This window comes from Mercenaria mercenaria, chromosome 6 (assembly GCF_021730395.1).
Source record: "Mercenaria mercenaria strain notata chromosome 6, MADL_Memer_1, whole genome shotgun sequence".
Lineage (NCBI taxonomy): Eukaryota > Metazoa > Mollusca > Bivalvia > Venerida > Veneridae > Mercenaria > Mercenaria mercenaria.
In genome coordinates this window covers 80752196-80776118 of record NC_069366.1, presented here as the reverse complement: position 1 = coordinate 80776118, position 23923 = coordinate 80752196, and the positions used below count along the sequence as shown (strand labels likewise).

The 23923-nt window shown below is 34.5% G+C and overlaps 1 protein-coding gene across 9 annotated transcripts in view; it reads left to right on the top strand.

Annotated features, from left to right (window-relative positions):
* The window catches only part of LOC123548413 (uncharacterized), an 81870-nt gene extending 73417 nt beyond the window's left edge, over nucleotides 1-8453 (top strand). For all 9 annotated transcript variants that reach the window (XM_053546457.1, XM_053546458.1, XM_053546456.1 and 6 more), the window contains 2 exons: nucleotides 2145-2216; nucleotides 5016-8453. In XM_053546457.1, coding sequence (XP_053402432.1) covers nucleotides 2145-2216; nucleotides 5016-5440 — 497 coding nt within the window. In that variant the 3' untranslated portion in view covers nucleotides 5441-8453. The remainder of the gene's footprint in view (nucleotides 1-2144; nucleotides 2217-5015) is intronic.
* Nucleotides 8454-23923: the final 15470 nt, after the last annotated feature.

Sequence of the window (23923 nt, the reverse complement as noted above, 5' to 3'; positions counted from 1 at the left end):
CTGCTGGAAACAGTACCAATTTAAGCATATCACCCTGCACTGAACACTAGTCGGGATATCAGCCGCGACCGGGAATCGAACCCGGACCGCTGGCGTTATAGTCCAACCTGCTAACCACTGCGCCACTGACTGTATTATTTGAAAAACGGATGACTGAATTTTCATAAAGCATGACTGTTCAAATAAATCACAAGTCTTGTCGGCGTCAGGGCATGAAGGCATGATACATGTATGTTTACACAATATGATTCTTCCGATACATGTACCATATTTCAATAGAAACTGTGCTAGATCACTATATACATTTTCGTACACTGTTCGGAAGATGTAAACGTCAAGCTGGAAACGTAATTGAAATTCGGCTTGAATATGCGTAAATATCGGGTCTTCTTGACAGATAGGGAAGCAGACGTTTCTTCTTTGTATTTTGGCGGGAAAACAGCATGTGCCTTCCATGATGTTCCTTCGGTAATGACCGAATGCTTATAGAAAATTACGTTTTAGTGTTATATTTCTACGTCAACATTGTGTTGAAGCTTTTATGTTATTGTTAACAAAATGCTCTACAACCAAAAAAAAATGCATGCTTAAGAGCTTGAATTTATATCGTGTCTGTTCGCCCGTCACGGGCTCTTAATATGATTTTTTTTATTCGAGTATTTAATATTATATTCATGGTTTCAAAAATAAGAAAGGATGTTAACGTTTAAACACCAACAGGTATGTAATGACGATTGTTTCACTTGTTCTGGTGACTCATTTCTTGAAGTGCTGGGTTGGAAGCTGTAAACGAACATGTTTTACAGGTGAGCTTATAATAAATCAGATGGGTGGGGTTTAGATATTTCCATTCTAACGGCAAATTTTCAAAGCGGAATGAAGCAGTTTGGTGACTCTTAGACGTTTTTGAGATGTAGAATGGGAAAACGGTAAATTCCACCGACTCTCTCCATGTTTCGATTTTTGTACATTTAGTAATTGTAGGTGGTGGGAGTTAGTAGACAATTCATAATTATAGGTAGTGGGGGTGGAGGAAAATCAAAAATCATGGAAAGTGGTGTTGGAGGAAAATAAAAAAAGTATTGGTGGTGTTTTTTTTTCTTCTTTTTCTTTCCAAAATTGCCTTCCGACCCTCCCATACAATTAATTCTGGAACTGTCCTTATAACATTCACTTACTTTTTTATCAACTACGCACGATACGATATCAAAGTTTACAATTAATTTACCCTTAGTTATATTTGCTTATTATGTGGTCTCCTTGTAGAACGAAGAACAAACACGTGTATAAATATCAAATTGCTATGGCGCGCTTTACGTACTTGGCATCTAACATCAAAACGTTGAGTTGTACGTCCAAAAATCGGAAGGACAGTTTGTCTTCAACACAATATTGTGAAAAACTGAAAACGTAAAATTCCCTTTTTTATTTGACATTTCATTTGCAAATTGATCACTTGTGCCGAAATTCAGACTTTTAATGGGCCTGTAGATTTTTAAAGATGTCATTTTCGCGTATATTTGCCGATTTTTTGTCAAAATTTTATATCAGACGGACCATGGTTTGCTTTATCAAATGATAAATGTCCGTTGTAATATGGTGCGATACCACTTACAAACACGCTAGTCCTAATATAAATTAAATAAAGTTTCAAAATGTACAGTTTCGCTGATTTGAAATCATAATTAGGCATTTTAGAGGACTCAAAACGGCAGTATTTCGACATTTTGGCGCCCTTCGTTGTGACGTTCTTGACGTCATCACTGATAAAGCATTGTTGCCAAGACGACGGAAAAATATTTTAGAACCATAGTGCTACAGTTGGACCAAGTTTCATCAAAATCGGAGGGAATGCCATATCTGACAAATAAGGTATCGACTCACCTTAAGAGTCCAAATAATGTTGTCGATCCGACGATAATCAACACTTTCAAACATAAGAAAGCAAGGCAATTTTCCAATAAAGTTTGAAATGCATTTAAAGTATTGTATAGTATATGAGAAACTAAATCTTAAAAATTACAGATGATAAGTCGAGATAAAGCCAAATACGAAAGAAAAATTGCAATGAAGAACTCTTTTATTTTAATATATCCTATAGTATGTTAAAGTTTGAAATGACGGATTGATTTTATCTATTACAGTTTTGCCAATGGCAGAAGGTGTTAGAAGAAAGCGGCACTCCTATGACAAAGTGGATATTCCTGACAATGAAGGTAATGATAAAAATGTCATATACATAATTGATGTTAACAGTGTTTAACTGACCCGTTTTTGATTGATTTTATTCTGATTCTTTAACATCAAGTGATATACAAAATGCCGTATTCCTTTCTACTAACTACATGATAAACTTTTTAAAGAAATTAGTCGTCATGTCATTAAAGCAGTGATGGAAATTCAAATTAATCAATTGCTTTTCACCGATGTTGGTTCGACACATTGCTTGGGGTGTAAAATTTTCTTGTCAGGAATCCGTCCAACTGGTTTACAAAAGGTCGGTGGCTCGCCTATGCCTGAAACAATGCCTGGGGGTGTTCCTCTGCCATCAAAACTTGAAGAATTGGCCATATGTCATAAATTTTGTGATGTGAATAGCTCCAGCGTCCACATTTTAAATTCATAGGATTTCAGTGACGTTTATTGTAGCACAATAAAAAATCTATTAACCTTTTATATTTAATGGTCATTATTTTAATGATGTCCGTCAGTTCAGAAAATTAAAATCTTGTTAAAAGAAAGGTCAGAGTGTGTGTTAACGCTTTAGTTTTAAGGGAAGTTTTCTTCTGTATTGTTTTCTTGCCAAGTGTTTCACGTTATAGAATCTCGTGAAAATAAATCAGTTTGCTTTTGTTTGAAAGGAGACTCAAACGCCATGAAATAGGTTCCAGCAGAAGAAAGTTTTAGCTGTGAAACTCGGGAAAGTGTTTTAGGGCCATCGCATCCCTCTTGTTAAAACACTTTTCATGCGATAAAACGGTTAAAGAATAAAATCTCATATAGTACCATATGTTTTCCATGGCCGTGATATCAATATCAGGGTTTTCACTACGGATATTTATCCCAGTCCTAAAATCTCGATTAATATCCCTTGTGGAAACGCCTCAATTTATACCACGACTATTAGGCATATCATGATAATGTACTCTTTCCTATCCTGTTATTATTATGCAGTCGACTAGTTTGCAAGAACATATGCCAGAGCGTAGCAAGACGTTTAGGTGACGTGCATCTAATGTCGTCATCGGGGGCACATGTAAAATCAAGCAGTTATTAAAATTTGCAAGACTTTTTAAGCCAAATTCCAATTGTGTTATAAATAATACATATTGAGAAAACCTTAATGGCTTCTGCATGCAACAATAATTATGCGGCTTATAGGTCCAAACGCATTTTTTTATGAATGGGAAGTCATACCAAAATAATAATAGATCGAAGCGAAGCTGGCATTATCATTACTCCACTGTAAAAGTATTCGTATGTACCCAGGATGTCATGTACTGTAGAAATCATTTATTGTTGTATACTTTATAAAAATACTGAAAAGTATTGATGAAATATAATGCAAAAATCATTTTATATTTTCATTATACATTTTCCCCTGAAACATGTTTTCTTTCAATTTTCGCTGGTTTACCTCACTTATTTAGTATCCTTGCGCAGTGAGTTTTGTATTAATTGAATGATTTGTTAAATTAGCAAAAGTGAAAATAAATAGACCTTCATTCGTCTAACATGATACATGTTATCAATATAAAACGAAAACATGGCATAATTGAGAATCGAAAACTAAATTACCAGTCGTTTATGACTTAATCCGACCAAACAAAGATATTGAAAATACATCATTTTGAAAGTAACGTTATTAAATAGGGATATACTACTGTAGGCGTACATTTATTAGCGCTGCAAAAATTTAGCGCAAACGCAATTTAATTAATGCGTGGACGTGAATTAGCGCTCTCGCGAGACCGCTAATTTCTAATTTTAGCGCTGTCCGAGATAAGGCTGTCGGAGATTTACGGAGATTCACGAAGATGTTCGGAAATAGAATTAACCGTCGGCAATTTTTATGTAATATGTTTCTGCTGTAATTATACGTAATACTGATTATGAAATCAACTTTTTTTCACTGTAAGCGGGCTAAAGAAAGTACGATTTATTTGAAATTATTTACATACATTGTAAGTGTTATACCTTAAATCTTTCGAAAATGCGATAATTGGTCAGTGAACGTATTGTGAATTCTAGTTACTACAAGTAAATGTGATGGAGCTTTATGTTTACGTACAGTATATAAAGTATAATATTGCCTACGTTACTGTATTGTCTTCTTGTATTTAATTATAATAATCTTCGTGTTTTATATTCTGTGTACTAGTTATAATTGCTGAAATAAAAAGAGATTGTCACACATTTTAATCATTGAATCCCCTTTGTCCTACATGCATTGTGTCTTAATACAAACGTTCTCACCTTTCCGTAAACGAGCGACTGCAACAACGGACATGCCCGAAGGTATTACGGAAATTGATAACAACTTGATCAAATGAAAAAAAGACACAAACTACAAGCTTAAATATTTTTTTGCATGATCATATATTTAAAATAATAATATGAAAAAAATAAACAAATATTATACGAACCTGAAAATATTAGCAAGTAGTGTAACTAGTGCAAACTCTCAAGAGTATTTATTTGCAAAAGTTCGAAGAAAACATCATCAAATGAAAATGAACATGAAAATGCTTGGACAAATTAATGCGTGGACATGAATTAGCGCACGTGCGATAGCGCTAAAAGCGCTGTAAAAGTACACCGCTAAAATAAGTAAGCCTACAATAATCATTTAACGAAACAGTATTATTGCAACAACAAATTGCCGTGTTCGTTCATCTGGCATAAAAAGTGAAATCGATACAAGTAAAGTTTTTAATCTTAAGTCGCAATTTAAACAACACCAGTTTTTAAGCAAAGAGAATAAACAGAATAAATTCACTCAAATTTTATTTCAGACACGTCAATTCCGGATGAACTTCAGTACGATCCAAGAACCAGAGAGCTCTATGAAAAGGCTGTCAAGGAAGGAAGAGAAGAAGACTCGACATTAAGAGTAATGGTAATTGGTTGTTTTGGACAGGGTAAAACATCACTGACTAGGCGTCTTAGAGGGCAAACATTAGACATGATTGAAACTACTGATGGAATAGAGGTAGATACCTGTACAGTACATGAAGACTCAAAATTGAAACGAGGCTCAAAAGATTACCACGAGTCAGATTATCTCAAACGTATTGCAGTTATTGCAAACAACACTCAAAATTATACTGAAACAGCAGTACCGAAGGAAGATCATCTGAGATCTGAAAGTAAAAACACAGCTTATCCCGAGGACCTTAGTAAACCACAAGCATTTTCTGAGACAGGAGATAATAAATAAACCACAGATATCAGGAGAAAAAGCAGAAAATATCAAAGTTTTTAAATCAGAGTTATTGAAACGACAGTCACTAAAACAAAACACAGATGATAAATGTTATAAACTAAATGTCTGTTACGCAACGCACCAAATATTTCATTCAAGAGATGCCGTTTATCTTTTGGTCATCAGTCTGACAGAAACTAAGGATTCGAAGATAGTGGATGATTATTTGACAAAGAAGCATCAGACAAAACCTGTGAGGGAATATCTCAAATTTTGGATTAATTCGGTGCATTCATTTGTAGGAAGCGAGGACGGTTACGAACCTGCAATAATATTAGTCGGAACACACAAAGATAAGGTAGACGATGATTCATGTGTGTAAAACTGTTTTGAGAAGATAAGGACATTATTTGATGGTAGAGCTTGCCTTAATCACATACAGCCGAAACATTTTGCGATGTCTTGTTTATACAGTCAAAATGACGAAATTCAAGAGCCATAGTTGATGCTTGTAAAAAACCGTTAAGAAAGTACTTACCTGCAATGTGGATATCTATGGAGAAAGCCCTGAAAGCAGCACAGAACAGAAAGATTATTACTTAGAATCAACTAGAAGAAATCAACTGCCAAATTTAGTATCCTGTTCAAGGCATCGAACAAATAAAACGTTTTTATGGAATATCATCATGCGAAAGGATCAATATGCTATTTTGATGAAGAAATAATCCGAATGATTTTGGTATTAGATCCACAGTATTTGACTGATGCTTTCAATTGTATAGTAACATCCGAAAATCATGTCCGAATTCGATCGTCAGTCAGACAACATCGGATTATGCTCTGTAAGACAGGAGTACTCTCAGCTAAAATTTTAGAGGAAGTTTGGAGTGAAAATAAAGGCTCAAACTTCTGGAATTTCAGATTCGAACTGCTTTAATTTCTGAATAGGCTTCGTATCATTTCAGAGGTTCAGATATACGATGGGCAGAGTAATCATGAACATGAATCACTAGGAGAATACATAGTGCCTAGTTTGATAGAAAAAGGTATAGATATGAGACTACTTGTCGAATTTTTGAGCGGCAAAATGCATCAAATGTAATTTAAGGTATTTACTGGAACGTGAAGCCCTTCTTACCAACAGTGTTTCAGAAAGCTGTCTCTGCTATGATTGGTAGATAGCCACTTATCAAGTTTAAAGGACAATACATGCTGTATGAAAACACGGTTGCTTGTGAATTTGAAAACCATGCTGGAATTCTGATGTTGACACGAAATAGGCTTGAATTGCTTGTCGTTAATCTTTGTCCACCGGATGTTGTCAGCGCAGTGGCTAGCGACACATTCAGAAGGTTCGTTGAATTTGTGATAACTGGAGAAATATCGAGACTGCAAAACAAACGTTTGAACAATCCACTACAATTAGTAATGTCAGTGCGTTGCAATCACGAAAGTCACAGCTTTAAAGGGAGCATAGCATTTGAGAAATTCAACAGGTCAGTGGTTGGAAAAATTCCCTGTCCAGACAGGGCAAGTCACTCTTTGGTTGTAGAGAACATACAACATGAGTGGTCTCAGAAAGCCATTATGATAGATCATTTCCCAGACAGACGTCTTTCCTATAAGGAGTATAACACACTTTCAATGTCTCTTGGTAAAGGATGGCAACACATTGGACTGCAACTGGGCATTGACGAAATAACATTACAACAAATTCAGATGGACAATCATGGAACAGACATGCAAATTTATGCTATGCTGAAGAAATGGGATATGATGAATGGCAACGGAGCAACATTAAATGTTCTGATAAAAGCAATCTACAACTGTGGCGTTGTTGTTGGTGTAAATTGGGATACTGTTAGAAATTTAATAGATACGTTTTAGCAAGTCTGAAGATGTGTAAAGATAACTACTATTTGTAGTATACTTCGTAAGAGGGAAGTTACGAAAAGTTCGGCGCATTTTATACACCCTAGCGTCAGCTTAAACGGAATTCTGTTAGAAAGAGCATTGAATGGATCAATTACCCACTAAAATAATAACAATGAACTACAAACAGAATGTTGTTACATGTAGTTTGTATGAATGACATACATTTTAAGACTTTTAAATGAAAATTCCGTGAAAACGACTCAAATCATCCAATCCACATACATTGCAGTAAAACAGTTAAACATGATAATGATTCATTAATAGCAGGTGCTACATTGAATTTCAAGAAATGTTAAAAAGCATGGCCTGTAAAGTGTGTGGATTCTGATATACAAAGTGTTTTCCTAAACTTCATTTTCATACAATCAACACATTATACCATAACATTTACATTTAAAGTTTAGAAAGTCCTTACTACACCTACGAAAACATTTTAGAATTTTATATGAATTAAGTATTGCTCTTGTAAAGTAACGACCACATTTTCGAGAAGCCATGTAATTGAGAATTTGAATCGACAAGTTCTTGTATTACCGTATTGTTCTTCACTCTTTGAAAAAACTGGTCTCGGCAAACGACTTTACAACTTTATAAGTGAAAATACATGTGAAATCTTTAGGGTATATTTAAATCCGCATGCGTGCAAGAATATGGAGCTAATATATTAAATTGCATTTGGGTATGCCATAAAAAACATTGGTGATCAATTCTTTTTTTTTACTTTCTTTTCAGACTGGTGATATCAAAGTAATTGTGTTAACATTTAAGGGCATGTAGGTGCAGTGAAAATAACTGTAAATGTTGCGCGGCTTAAGTGTTGCCGAGTATTTTAGGTCGCTGACTTCAAATATCTCTACCTTTATCGTTTTTTTTATTCGAAACATTGGGTTTATAATTGTTTTATGTGAAGAGGCCAACAATCTGCCTTACAGAAGGTCGTGGTTCTACCCAAGTGCCCGTTTGGGTCTGTAATAATGTCCGGAAGGGCGTCTGGGGTCTTCTTCCTTCACGAAAAGGTGGAAAGTCGCCATATGATATATCACTTTGTCGGTGTCTAACAATAACAAAAAAGTAAAAATGAATTTTGTTACCAGTTTTTGTGGTGTGATGTCTGATTACTTACACATTTTCAATTGTTTGGTTTGGCAAAAAGGTCTTTTACAGGACTAAAACAGGTTTTTTACAAATAAAATAATCTCATTTAGAGTATAGAATGAATCCAAAAATCTGCTTAAGTTTCTCAACAGGCGTCGACATGTATAGTTAAATCTATAAAATAGTGAAAGTTTACTTTGTACTACTGTTATACTAGTACTTACTAAAGTAATAACTAAACCTTCTGTTGTTGAATTTTTCATGTGTGGAATTCCTTCAACTGGCTAATTGAAGTTCGGTGGTTATACCCAGTTACCCATCCATGATGAAAAACTACACGGAAAGGCGTCTTACTCGACCATAAAAATCTTGAAAGTCGCCATATGACTTATAGTTGTGCCGGTGTGACGTGAACTGCCCACTAAAAGCTTTTGTTTACAGAATTTGTTAGTACTGCCAATGTATTGCTCAAATATTATACTCTATATTAATGGAAAAGTCTTTGACATATAGAATGATATAAAGACTTATATGCACTACATAGTTATGTTTACTTATCCAGAAATCAAAACATCCGGTTGATTTCTGGTTTCTGTATTTAGTAAATAGTGTTGCAGAAAATACCAGCAAATCATTATACTGGAATTATTTGACTAACAACGGCTTCTTCGCAGATGAATTATAAATGACTGTTCAATTATACAATGCTATGTGCTAAACTGTGAAAATGTGGTTAATCACATTCATGTTTATTATGTATTATCCAAGTGACATCTTTGTACTCACAAATCTAGCTAATAAATGTGAGAAAGACTGGTCTAGAACTAAGGTGACACTTTTTTAAACCATACTAGTGTTATATGTTTTGATATTCGATACCCGATTATGGCATGTCAAACATTGCTAAATTATATATGTATGTTATTATTATTGTATGTTTGTTATTGTTATTCAGTGTCTTGTCATTCATATTCTAAAAGTCATTATTGTTATTCTATATTTCGTTTATGTTATTGTATCTTTGATATTGTTATTCAGTGTCGTGTCATTCATATTCATATATCGAACATACAATAAGAATAACGACATATAGAATAACAATGGTAACACTTAGAATATGAATGACAAGACACTGAATAACAATATCAAAGATACAATAACAATAACGAAATATAGAATAACAATAATGACTTTTACCGTAAGAAGATCGAACATACAATAAGAATAACGACATTTAGAATAACAATGGTAACACTTAGAATATGAATGACAAGACACTGAATAACAATATCAAAGATACAATAACAATAACGAAATATAGAATAACAATAATGACTTTTACCGTAAGAAGATCGAACATACAATAAGAATAACGACATATACAAAAACAATGGTAAGACTTAGAATATGAATGACACGACATTGAATAACAATATCAAAGATACAATAACAATAAAAAAACATAGAAAAACAATAATGACTTTTACCATAAGAATATCGAACATACCATAAGAATAACGGCATATACAATAACAATAGCAAATTTTAGATTATGAATGACACGACATTGAATAACAATAACAAACATACAATAATAATAACATACATATATAATTTAGCAACGTTTGACATGCCATACCCGATCCTATATACTTTGTAACAGTTTCAATTGTGTATGTATGATTTATACATCTGAATTCATGGTACATGTTATTTAAATCGCAATTATTTGCCATGAGGTAGAATTATTCGCTGTGCTGACTTTGTTATACGCACATGCTTCATTTACGGAAACGAACGATTCGCCGTCCCGAGTTTGATTACATTTGCTCGGTGACCCGAGGCTCCGTATATGATTTGCGTCCAATTTCTAATGATTGCGTACGATATTATTTTATTTGCATAATGTTAATAGCAATCTTTGAATATTTAGCAACTTATCGGGATGAATTTCATCTGTTATTTTGTAATATACCCTGAAATCTCGAAAATAAGCCGGTTTTGAAATAAAGCTGGTCTTGACAATAAGCCACCATTTCACTACAGGCAAAAAGGGCTCATAAATAAGCCGCACTCAAAAATAAGCCGTCCAGTATTTTTTATCAGTAATAGTATCAATGACTTTATTAGGACACCATATAAGATAGCAAAAGTTACCAATGTGTACATAGCAGATTTATTACAAACATGTAATAGAAATAAAACATACATGTACTTTGGAATACTTAAAAAAGTGAATGTTGTGCTGATTTTTAAAATTTAAAATCCTGGACAAATCAAAACTTTAAAAGCAATAAAATTCCTGCCTCCAACACTTCTTGTCACGTCAGTTCTGCTAATTAACATGACCGGTCTTTATAACACAATGCAGTGTTTATCACGTATTGTGTACGTTATTCATACCCGTTGGCCGATTAAATCATTGGTGTATTTGTTTGTTAGGCCAGACAAAATATTTCAATGGGTAATTATCAGATTCTGTTAGCACCAGATTATTTTGATTCAGAACTTGTTACAAATTGAAACACAACTGATTTGCCAGAAGTATAAGTATTTACCGACGCTGACGCTTTTTACTAAAAAGCAAAATATATGACATCCATACTTTCAGTAGTTCCGTACTCGAAAATACGCCGGTTTTTAAGCCGTTACTAAATATATTTACTAAAATGTTCGCCGGCCTCAAAAATAAGCCGGTCTCGATAATAAGCGACTAAATCCTTATGAAAATTTAAAATAAGCTAGGGCTTATTTTCAGGATTTCAGCGTAGTTAAAAAAAATAGTCTAAATCGCCGATGTTAGCTCCTCACATTTGGCTGTTCTGCTACCTACGTAATGTGTGTGACGTCAAAATTTAGGCCCGAGTGAAATTAAATAACGCAGGGGATATCATCGCAAGCACTATAATAATTATTACAGAGTAGGTGTGTTTTAGGGGGGGGGGGGGGTCCATCATTAAGGTTATGGGGTGGGAATGGGGTTTATATTTTTGTACGAGGGAGTAGTGATAAATTAGGAACTATAATGTAACATTATAATATTATAAGTCGTTTTTAGGATTTTTTGGGGTTTAATTCTTAGTACATTTCCGGACTTCGAACAAGTTTATTTTTCTTGGTCTTCGGAACGGACTTAAGTACATACTGCTATAATTATTTTTGTGGGCATTGTTCTGGATGTAATTTCGGGATGGGATTAATTTGTGTCGTATTTGAGGCTCCTATTTTCATCGTTTAAGGTGGATTGAAGTCAATCTGATATAGAAATAAATTATTGACATACAATTAAATAGAATATAGTTCAAAGGCGAGATGCCATTTTTCTGAAATAATCATTTAAGTAATTTATTGGATTTTTACTAGATTAAGTACTAACATATTGTAAGGAGCCTCACTCTAATTGCTATATTCTTTTTCAGGAATTGAATTGTTGTATTTGGGTTTTTGTGCTATGGAATGGGTAGTTTTTATGTAGGGTGTTGAGCAGGAGCTTGGCGAAGTTGGGAAGTGAGAAATTAAAGTCCTTGTTTAGTAATTATCTAAATTAACGGGGTTTTAATTTTATAGTAAACTCCGCCTCGCTCCTCATATCATTCACTACGCAGCAAGTCAAATTAATAATTGATATTTATCACATGCATAAATAAGCACATAAAAGCAAACAGTGTTGTTAATGTCGTTATATACATACATCTCTCATTAATAACAATAGTTGAACTTGAGATCGTATTCTTATTTCTTTCTAGTGTTTTACAGGCCCCCCATCATCATTTAATGTTTCCGCCCCAGTGTTTAGAAGGGATTAGCCAGCGAGATTCAAAATCTTTTATTCTATGTAAACTTTAGCATTCATGCACCCTGGCTGATATGTTCCAACCCATCCTCTCTTGTATATTGTGTCAGTCATGAGGCAGACCATGCAGGTGCGAAGGTCCTGCGATGAGGGTAGTGTGTCATCCAACCAGTACGGTGTGGTTGTCTTATTTTTGGGATGTATATATCTCCAGGCGGTCCCCGGGTACGTGGTGGTGTCAGAATTCCTGTCGAGGTTATTGCCCTTTTTACTTGTTATTACGCTATGTTTGGCCTGGGTAATACTCCCTTTAAACATGGTACGATTCTTACCGACGCTGATGCTTTTTACTAAAAAGCAAATTATATGACATCTATACTTTCTGTAGTTCCGTTCTCGAAAATACGCCGGTTTTTCAACCGTTACTGAATATATGTACTCAAAAGTTCGCCGGTCTCAAAAATAAGCCACTAAATCCTTATGAAAATTTAAAATAAGCTGGGGCTTATTTTCGGGATTTCAGCGTAGTTAAAAATAGTCTAAATCGCCGACGTTAGCTCCTCACATTTGGCTGTTCTGCTACCTCCGTAATGTGTGTGACGTCAAAATTTTAGGCCCGAGTGAAATTAAATAACGCTTTGGATATCATCGCAAGCACTATAATTACAGAGTAGGTGTGTTTTAGGGGGTCCGTCATTAAGGTTATGGGGTGGGAATGGGGTTTATGTTTTTGTAAGAGGGAGTAGTGATAAATTAAGAACTATAATGTAACATTATAATATTATTAGTCGTTTTAGGATTTTTTGTGTGTAATTCTAAGTACATTTCCGGACTTCAAACAAGTTTATTTTTCTTGGTCTTCGGAACGGACTTAAGTACATACTGCTATAATTATTTTTTGTGGGCATTGTTCTGGATGTAAGCTTGGGATGGGATTAATTTGTGTCGTATTTGAGGCTCCTATTTTCATCGTTTAAGGTGGATTGAAGTCAATCTGATATAGAAATAAATTATTGACATACAATTAAATAGAATCTAGTTCAAAGGCGAGATGCCATTTTTCTGAAATAATCATTTAAGTAATTTATTGGATTTTTACTAGATTAAGTACTAATATATATTATAAGGAGCCTCCCTCTAATTGCTATATTCTTTTTCAGGAATTGAATTGTTGTATTTGGGTTTTTGTGCTATGGAATGGTTAGTTTTTATGTAGGGTGTTGAGCAGGAGCTTGGCGAAGTTGGGAAGTGAGAAATTAAAGTCCTTGTTTAGTAATTATCTAAATTAACGGGGTTTTAATTTTATTGTAAACTCCGCCTCGCTCCTCATATAAATCACTACGCAGAAAGTCAAATTAATAATTGATATTCATTACATGCATAAATAAGCACATAAAAGCAAACAGTGTTGTTAATGTCGTTATATACATACATCTCTCATTAATAACAATAGTTGAACTTGAGATCGTATTCTTATTTCTTTCTAGTGTTTTACAGCCCCCCCCCCTCCCCATCATCATTTAATGTTTCCGCCCCAGTGTTTGGAAGGGATTAGCCAGCGAGATTCAAAATCTTTTATTCTACGTAAAATTTAGTATTCATGCACCCTGGCTGATTTGTTCCAACTCACCCTCTCTTGTATATTATGTCAGTCATGAGGCAGACCATGCAGGTGCGAAGCTCCTGCGATGAGGGTAGTGTGCCATCCAACCAGTATGGTGTGGTTGTCTTGTTTCTGGGATGTATATATCTCCAGGCGGTCCCCGAGTACGTGGTGGTGTCAGAACTCCTGTCGAGGTCATTGCCCTTTTTTACTTGTTATTATGCTATGTTTGGCCTGGGTAATACTCCCTTTAAACATGGTACGATATACCATGTTTGGTGGTACCTAGTTGTATCCCTTAGTAGGTGTGGTAACACGTTGAGGTCACGAAACTAGTTGTTTTGTTACAATGAATTTATCAAGAGAAACATTTTGAAAGATTAAGTTTTCTGATAATGCAAAATGACGTTTATAGGAAATTTCTTCCGTTGGATTTTACAAAGAATATTAAGCGTTGAATAAACGACGTTTGACAGTCAACCTATTTTGTGGCGAAATATTTTAAATACTCAGTTTCCAGTATATGTATGTATGCATACATGTATATATGTATGCATGTATGTATATATCACGTGCATTGTAAATGCTATTTTTCAATACTGATATATTCTCGAGAATTTTTGGTTTTACAATAGTCTGAATAGTTTGATATACTATTAAATTAATTTACAATGTACTATGCATTACTGATGACGTAGTGAGTAACTTGACTTTGTTGATTCTCATAGAGTTATTAAACGTGTGAGACTAACTATTTGAGACTATCCCCTGCACAGCCTTTCGTCGAGCCCGCATGCGGTGAGCTCAACGTAGTACTCAAAATGGGAGTCCGGTGTATGTGCGTTATATGCGCACATAAATGTCAAGATCACTAAGGGTTTAAAGTCATTTAGAGCTTGCTCGGACCTTAACTTCAATTATACTTAGAGGGAAGTTACAGCAATCAGTTTATTGGAGAAATACCCACCGCAACGTAGTGATCTTCTTTATCTCTCCACTTAAACTTCCTGAAAACCATTATTATAATACAGGTATAATACAGCTATACTAGAAGATGGCAGGTGGACCATGTAGACCTTTCCTGAATTAATATGGTTTCTCAGCTGCATATGTTAACTTACTCAGCCACCCTCGTTGTAGTACAATTCTGAAACATAGATAAATAACTATCTTACATTGTAGAAGCAAAGTGTGGTCTAACCTTAATACATAGAGTACAGTACATATAGCTAAATTAGTTCGTATGTTTAGACATTTAACACATTGTCTTGGCATAATATATGCCAGAGTCAATTTGTCACCAGATACTTATATTTTTCAATTTGTTCATGCAAACCATGCATAATTTCCACCATGGAAACACAAAATAATACAGTTACTCTCTGAAAGGTTTTAAATGAGATAAGATTCTTTCACGCAAACTCTAGACCCCTATCTCAAAGATCAAAATTATGTTAGTCGTTAGTGGAATTAAATGTCATTTTAGAGCTCCTAATGCCGTAGACTTGACATGCATGGACCAGTCTTCTTTTATTAGACAGAAATGTTTGTCTAAAAGGCGAGTTATGCACGCGCAGGTTCCTATATGAAAGGTCATTTTAGATCCAATTCCAGTCATTACATTGACATGCATGAAGCAATCATATCTTTTAATGAGATGTTTGTGTCAACGAGACAAAGCGTCGCACACAGGCATCGGGCCCTTATCTCAAAATGTCACACAAGATCTCAAAGATCGTTTTCAGAATGTGTTCGGGTCATAACTTTATCATAAATTATATTTATGTGGCAGAAATGCTAGCCTCTGTGAAAGAGTGTTTTGGATAAAAGACAGAGTTCCCTGTCTGAACGAATGGTCAAATGCACACTTATAGGTCAAAGTTCATATCAGATTAGTTCAGTTATCTAGACACGGTGTTGTTGTTATTTCTGTTCCTTTAGGATCATAGAGTCCATTCAGTTTTTCTATAATAGAATTCCGCTTTAGCCGGTGATTAGGGTGTGAGAGGCGTTGCCCATTCTATGATCGCACATGAACAGACGCAAGTAAAACCGAGTTTACTGTACTTTTACTTCAGTGCATTTTGCGTTTCCAGAGTATCTTCCTATATATTTTATTACATAATGTGATGTTCTTAATTGCCACATTGTTTTAGTTTTTGAGATAGTGAATGTCAACAAATCATGGCGTCCATATTGTTGTTCTTTGGGTAAAATCTTATGTTTGGTTTTACATCAAATAATAACAATAGAAGCAAAAGTTTAATTGGTGCATATTTCCCCAATGGGTTGCCTGTACTAGACACGTTACCTGTAAGATAGTAATTGTAATAATCAATTATTATCTTCATTATTTCTATAAAATAGTGAACAAAATCAACAATGACGACGTGCATCTCAACTCACGGGGTTACAAAGAATACGAGTAGCCTAAACTAATGACATAATCTCTAAAACTTTCTAAGCGTAATCAACTATAATATAAATCCGTGTGTGCTGATTTAAATTATCTCTTGCAAAAGTCATTTAAAGTGATATTCATAACTTATTGTGACCTTGTATTTTGAAAATGAATTTTAAAGAAATGGATCGTCAAATGAGCATATGCATTTTCATTTTTCATTGATTTATCGGCAAATCTTGAAAAATTATTGCCTTTGATCATGCAAAAAAATACAGCTAATTCACAGAAATAGTAAAAGTGATCCAAATGTACATGTATCAGTACAGATATGCAAAAAGTATAAAAAGTTTTTTTGGAAGCAGTCATTTGTTCAAGACTTGAAAACTTTCGCAATTTTAAACAAAACATTTGTTTATGTCTCTTTCTTCTGTTCTTTTTATTTAAACACATTTCAGCCAAACCTTTGAATTGATGGCCATGGTTTCTGAACAAAGTATTTGTAACGAAGTTTTTCAGTTCATTTGAAATTGATATTCTTGTTCGTTGTCAAAATGTGCATAGCCGTGTTTTCTGCATATATTTTCAGATATACCAAATTTTGTTTTCTATCTCTAAAGAGGGTGTGTTGTTATAGGGAACCCTGTACTATTTTTAATTTTTTAAATTTTTAATTCCTAAAATTCAATGATCACATTTACAAATTCAAAGACATTGAATTGTTTACTACAACCAATTATACCTCATATTATTCAAGAAAATGTATCCGCTATAAGAGAGTGTGATATAAATTTTATGTCAAAAACACATTTGACATTGATTCTAGAGCACTTGCGCTTAATGCCTCCTCCTTCCATTTATTGCTTTACATGATAGAAATTTCTCCGATAAGTAAAGTGCCGATTTCGTGTATATTTCGTTGCAAACATTTATGTATTTTATCAAAATACTCTCGACTTCAACACCGCTTTAGTTTGACGGCGTTTATATATCTATCTTCCGTTACCGTCTAACACTTTACAGGGATGTAAACACTCGTGCGCGTCAAGCCACAAATATTGTTAGTAGAAATAAAACAAGATCGGGCCAAATAAAAGGGAAAGGATTTTTTTATTGATTTAAAAGATAAAAACTGTGGTAAAGAGCAAGGTTATGGTGAAAGTATGTTCGATATTGCAAACAGCGGGATTGAACTGCTCAGGGAATGTCAGGTGGAAGAATATTCCATAGGACTATAGTCCCTGGGAAAAAGGAGTATTTGAAGTCGTAGTTACAGAGCTTACCTGTAGACGCAAATGATAATGGCGTTGTTCAAGTGGATGAGTTCATTGGACGTTACCAGTTGATTTGAGATTATCATAAGATCGGGAGTCAATGCGCCGGATCTACCTGCGCCACTTTGGACTGTCAGCTGTAGTGACACTGAAGATCGCCAAGTCGACATAACTCCAAGCACTGTCCTCTTTGGCGCTTCATTTGGATAATGGGTTTGTTTGTTGGAGACCACTTCGAAGCAATTCGTGTGCTGACGAGGATCTGTATGCCATGGCTTTAGGGTTTGGATTACTTTATTTCCTGCGGAGGAAACTGAGTTTGATTGCTTTTGGTAGACCTATTATGTGGACGTCACTAGAGATCTTTAGGTTCCACGCCAAGTATTTTCTGAGAACAGTTCTAGTATAATTTGCATGTATTGTAGGGATGATGTTCCTTTTGTGACGTTGATAAACTTGACACTTGTGGGGATTGAATTCCGAATTCAATATCCCAGTCCAACTCCCACTTTTCTAGTGTTTTAATGTCGTTTTAGAGGGTATTTGATTGTCTGACATAGATAAATGACATGTATATTATAGTGTCATTTGCAAATAGACGCACTTTAGACTGAATATTTTGTGGGAAGTCATTAATGTACGCAAGGAATGGCAGGGGCCAAAGCACGAACCCCTGCGGGACTTCAAAAGAAACAGGAATGGGATCTGAGCCTGTACCGTTTAGGATTACAGATTGAAGCCGGTTGTCAATGAAGCTCTTAATCCATTTCAGGGTTTCGCCACGTTTCCCATAGTTCTGCATTTTGAACAGGAATTTCTCATGTTTCACTTTATCAAATGTTTTGCTAAAACTAATAGTATCAGGTCAACCTGTTGTTTGTGTACACTGATTTGAAAATGTCATTTTCAAGCATAATTGGTCATGCCACACGGATCTTTTTTCTCGGATGGTACAGAATGCCAAGGTTTGTAATTGATGAGGACACTATATACTCCGGGTTTTGCAAAGTACGCATGAAAGGAATATGGCCTTGTAGTTGGCTGGGTCTAACCTTTCACCCTTCTTATGGAAGGGGGTTACATTTGCATTTTCACTGGAAAGGTATAGATCCCTCATCAATGGATTTCTGAAAGATAATTTAAAGGATTAGTGACAGTTCCTTTGAAAGTGCTTTAAGAATAATGGGCTTGCTCTTTTCTGACCCACAGGTCTTAATAAGGTTGGGGTTTGATAGGAGTTTTTCTATGCCATTGGCATTTACATGGTTATTTGGGCTTCTTTGGTAGTTTTGACTGTCTTCAGGTTGTAGATATTTTCAACGTTGTCTCTTAATAATGCTAGCAATTTATGACGTGTATGTTACGTTATAACGTTCGTCAGTTCGTGCATAACATATTTCGTACATATACTATACGCTATATGAGTTTTTAAGTGAGACAATAGATTTTTCCCAAGCTGTTTATTTACAGAAATGAAATTGCAGTGGGGATAAATTAAGTTTGATTGACCGATTATTCAACAAGATTTTTTTCGAATTCTTCTTAATCTTAACTTCAACAAACATATATACATGTAAACTATTCACCATTCTGTAGTCCACGAGTGGTAGAGCAGGACATTCGAATAAATAATATGTGGTGAAGACCACACTGAAGAAACTTTAGTTTAGAGTTTCAAATAAATAAACAATCCTGTTGAATTTAACTCCTTTTTAATTTTTTATTCTTCTACTAAAATCTAAACACAGAAATGTTCGCGTTAAATCCAAATAATTAGAAGTAATCCAAATAGAATCTTTAACATCGAGATAGAATATAAACTCTAATGTGAAATTTTTTGTGAATCCGTTTCAATATGATTTACTGTTAGCGGACTTGCAAATTTGGCTCAACAACCGAAATTATATACTTTTGATACAATATTTTATGTGAATGTTCGCCGCCAAAGCCCATGATATATTTACAAACATAAAAAGCAAGAAAGTCTTATGTGAAATTTAGACTACTGGACAATTAACTTACATAACGACTGGATCACTGTTTAAATAATACCAAATGGAGTATCCAATAATAGTGAAATGGAACATGAATAAGCATGAGTTGACAATACACATTGGAGTAAGTTACAAAAATAATTCCTTCCGAAGCATACCATAATATATAATTTAACAGATTGTAATAGAATTTATCGCGATCCCCGCAACATTCCTCACAGACAGTTTATGAAATATTTTGTCAAAAGTACATAGCAAAAAGTATAGCTACCTCTCAATTGCTAGACATTCAACTTATGTTTTAAACCAATGTTTATGGTAAGTCCCAATTGCTATTTCTTTATACTAGCGATGATATTCATATGTGACTGTAGAAATCAAAGTTCATCTCACAACATATGTTGTGGTAATGACAAATCAGTTCTTCATCATACTTCAACCTCAGTTTTTAAGTGTTCGCTTACTCATTTGATTTTCATCATCAGAATCACAATTTACCCATAATTTTCAACTTATAATTAACAATTTACTGTCAATTATCCTTATCACAAAGAACACTGTCATTTTCTGGACCAACTCTCACATTATCGTTAAAAATCATTATGCTCTGACCATTTTGGACCGACGCTCCATTTGTCATTAAATATTGACCTTTTAATTACTTCCCTTTTTAATCTATAAAAGCTTATTTTAGTACTTTATATGGCCGTAGGAAAAACAGAGCCAGTTTCTGTGGTATACAGGATGGCCCCCAATTTTTAGGTGTATTTTAATTCTAATTGTAAAATTTTTTTTTTTTTTTTTGGTTAAATTCCTTCCTTTATTTTTCGTCTTCGGCTTTTGATATTTTTTTGAGGCCTTTTTGTCTCAAGCAATGATAAAGGTGAGGATTAGGGCCCTTGTTTTTTCGCTATTAAATTAAGCACAAAAGTTCGCGTTTTTTTACAAAAAAAAAAGAAGTAAACCCAAAAAGAATCTTTAACATCGAGTAGAATATAAACTTAAAGCGAAAATTTTTTTTGTGAACTCAAAATTTTAAATTAGTATGTGTGCGGATGTGATTTGAGTCAAAAAACCCAAATATAAGTAAACTTTGTACATATTTTTTTAAAGGGTGTTCCCCCCAAAACCCCCTGATTATTTAAAAAACACATAAAAAGCGAAAAATTCCCATCATGTGAAAATTATGAGCTACGGGAATAAATTACATAAAAAAACTGGTCACTGTTTTTAAAATACCAAAAAAGGAGCATTAATAATAGTGAAATGAAAAGGAAGATGGTAACAGAAAACAGGAGAAGCAAAAAATAATTCTCCGGGGGAAACATAAAATAATTTTCGATGTAATAGATTTTCGCGATCCCCCTTCCCAAAACAGTTTATGGAAAAATTTTGTCAAAAGTACATATCAAAAAGTATAGTACCTGCTACAATTTATAAACAATTACAAATTAATGTTTTAAACCAATGTTTATGGTAAGCACAATGTTAATTTTTCATCTCATAGCGATGATAGTCTTATGTGACTGTCGGAAACAAAGGTTCATCTCCTCACTATGTTGTGTAACGAAATCAAGTTCTACATCAAACTTCAACCTCAGTTTTAAGTGCTCGCTTCTCTATTTGATTTTCATCATCAGAATCACAATTTCCGAAAATTTCAACTTAAATTAACAATACTGTCAGCATTTCCATTAACATCACAAAGAACACTGTCATTTTCTGGACCAACGCTCACATTATCGTTAAAACTATTATGACCTCTGACCATTTCTGGACCGACGCTCACATCATCGTTTAAATCACTACGACCAACCGACGCTGACATCGTCGTTTTAATCGCTTTGGCCACTGACGTTTTCCTGACCGACACGGACATCGTCGTTTAAATCACTATGACCACTGACGTTTTCTTGACCGACGCTGACATTACCATAAACACTGAGGTTATCAAAACTTGCAGTAATATTTTCACTGGGTCTGTTATTTTCCAGACTTACACTGACCTTATTAACACTGACGTTTTCTGGACATACACTGGTATCACTGTATGAATTAACATTTTCGTGATCAACATTAAAGTCACTGTCCACAAGGAATTCGTCATCGATAATTCTGTCACAAGAGTCGCTGACTAGAACAGAAGCACTAAAATTTACATTCTCAGGTCTATTTACACCAGCATCTCCTTGACCATCATTGCTGACGCTTTCTGAAGAATTAACGTTAACGGAATCTAACATCACAATGTCAAAGTCATTTATAACTTCAAGCGTTTTGGCTGCATAAAATTCATGCTATTCTGTCAGAATGTCCAAGATATCATCAGAAGAAGGAATATCTTCGTAATGTACGCACTGTTTCTCATTTTCACGCCTAGTAGTTAATGTTGCCGATCGTGCGTTCGTTCAAGAATATTTGTGATAGGGGACAAGATGTTCCAGCAGATATCAACGACGATTAAATTTTGATTGGCACCTGCTTTCCACACACTTGGCAAATGACCTTCAACAATATGTCTTTTCAAATTTCGTGTGTACTTATAAGTTTTGCTATATTCATCACAGAGATTCATGACTGCAAAACAAAGTGAGTATTATAAGAACACACATTCAAATTAACCCAGTAGCGTTTTAACGGCGCTCGTGGTAGTTTGTCGGACGGGTCGATATTTACCGAAACACCGTGCGAATTTGGTTGTTCCTAATCCCCGTACCGAACATCCGTATTCGGGAACTACCGGTTTTGTTCGGAGAATGGCGGAAACCTACATCTATGACATCAAAATACTTCAGAAACACGTAAAAATCCGTTTATTAAGAAATCTGCCGTTTGATAATTTGATATATCTATATTTAATGATTTATTAAAATTATTAAATTAGTATTGTGTCAACATTTATATACTTTCATGTAGAATAATATATAAAAATATAATACAGTCAAACCTGTGTTAAAGACCACCTCTGAACAGAGACCACCTGGCCCTAAAGACCACATGTTTTGTTTCCCATTTTAATATTTACAGTGTATTTTAACCTTTGAATAAAGACCGCCTCCCAATAAAGACCACATTTTGGTTCTCCCTAAAATGGTCTTTATAGACAGGTTTTACAACCGCGGAACATATTTCTAAAAATAGACTTCAGCTTCCGTACATTTCCGCCATTCTCCGTATAAAAAAGATTGTTCCCGAATATGGATGTACTGTACGGGGATAAGGAACAACCGCAATTTTCACTGGTTATTCGTGAAATTTGATCAGAATTATCTTCTTGAAAAAATCTAAGTCAAATTCAAATATCGGTCATCTGGGTTCAAAAACTAGGTCACCTGTTCAATTCAAAGAAAAAAACTTGTGTATGCAATATGGGCTGCGTTTTTCACTGGATATTCGGGGAATTTGTTCAGATTGTTTGTCGTGATCGAATTAAGGTCAGGTTTGAATATAGGTCATCTAGGGTCAAAAACTAGGTTACCCGGTCAAAACAAATAAAGCCTAGTGCATGCAATAGGAGCTTCATTTTTCACTGGACATTCATGAAATTTGAAATTTGATCAGAAAGACTGTTTTGATGAAATCTTAGTCAGATCCGATTAGTATTTATCTGGGATCAAAAATAAGGTCACCCAGGCAATTCAAGGAAAGGGACTGCATTTTTCACTGGATATTGGTTCCTTGTTTTATATGTATATATTGTTCTTGTAAGGCAAGGCAATACGAAAATTTACTTCTGCAAGGAATGTAATATTCGCTTGTATGATAAGAACATGTTCATCAGTCACCTAAAAGAAAATTCACTTGGCCAAGGGAATAGGTCACATATTTAAATCATTGACATCTAAACACTGAAAACAGTTTCCATAGCATTTGTTTTGAAACCTTTAACATACACCCTTCAAACTTGGTGGGGTGATTGGCCAAATGGAGCAGATAACCCCTGTTGCTTTTAAGATCAATAGGTTAAAGGTTAATGATGCCGCAGCCAGAATGATTCCTCTCTGTTTCTTCCTTTAAAAATACAGAAAAAAAAAACAGTTTCTTCTGTCACACTTTCAGCGAGTTTATTCCATCTGGTCCTCTTGTTAACTATCTTTGTCTTAATCTGTGGGCAAAAACAGAATACTGTCAAAGATTTTGGCTGAATATATTCCCTTGTTTGAAATAAAAATTGATTACGTATTTCGTACCAACCTGCGTTCTATAAATGCCCGCCACACCCCACCTCGTTGTAAGTTAATGTAAGCCAAATCTAATATGGTGACCTATAAAATTTCTTTTTGTTTTAGATTAGGTAGTCATAAGCAAATACATGTGCAGGGTTTGATTTAGTTCTATTTTGTGAAACTCGATCAAATAGTAGAAATACCAATTTAAGATCGACAAAAATATTAAAAAAAATA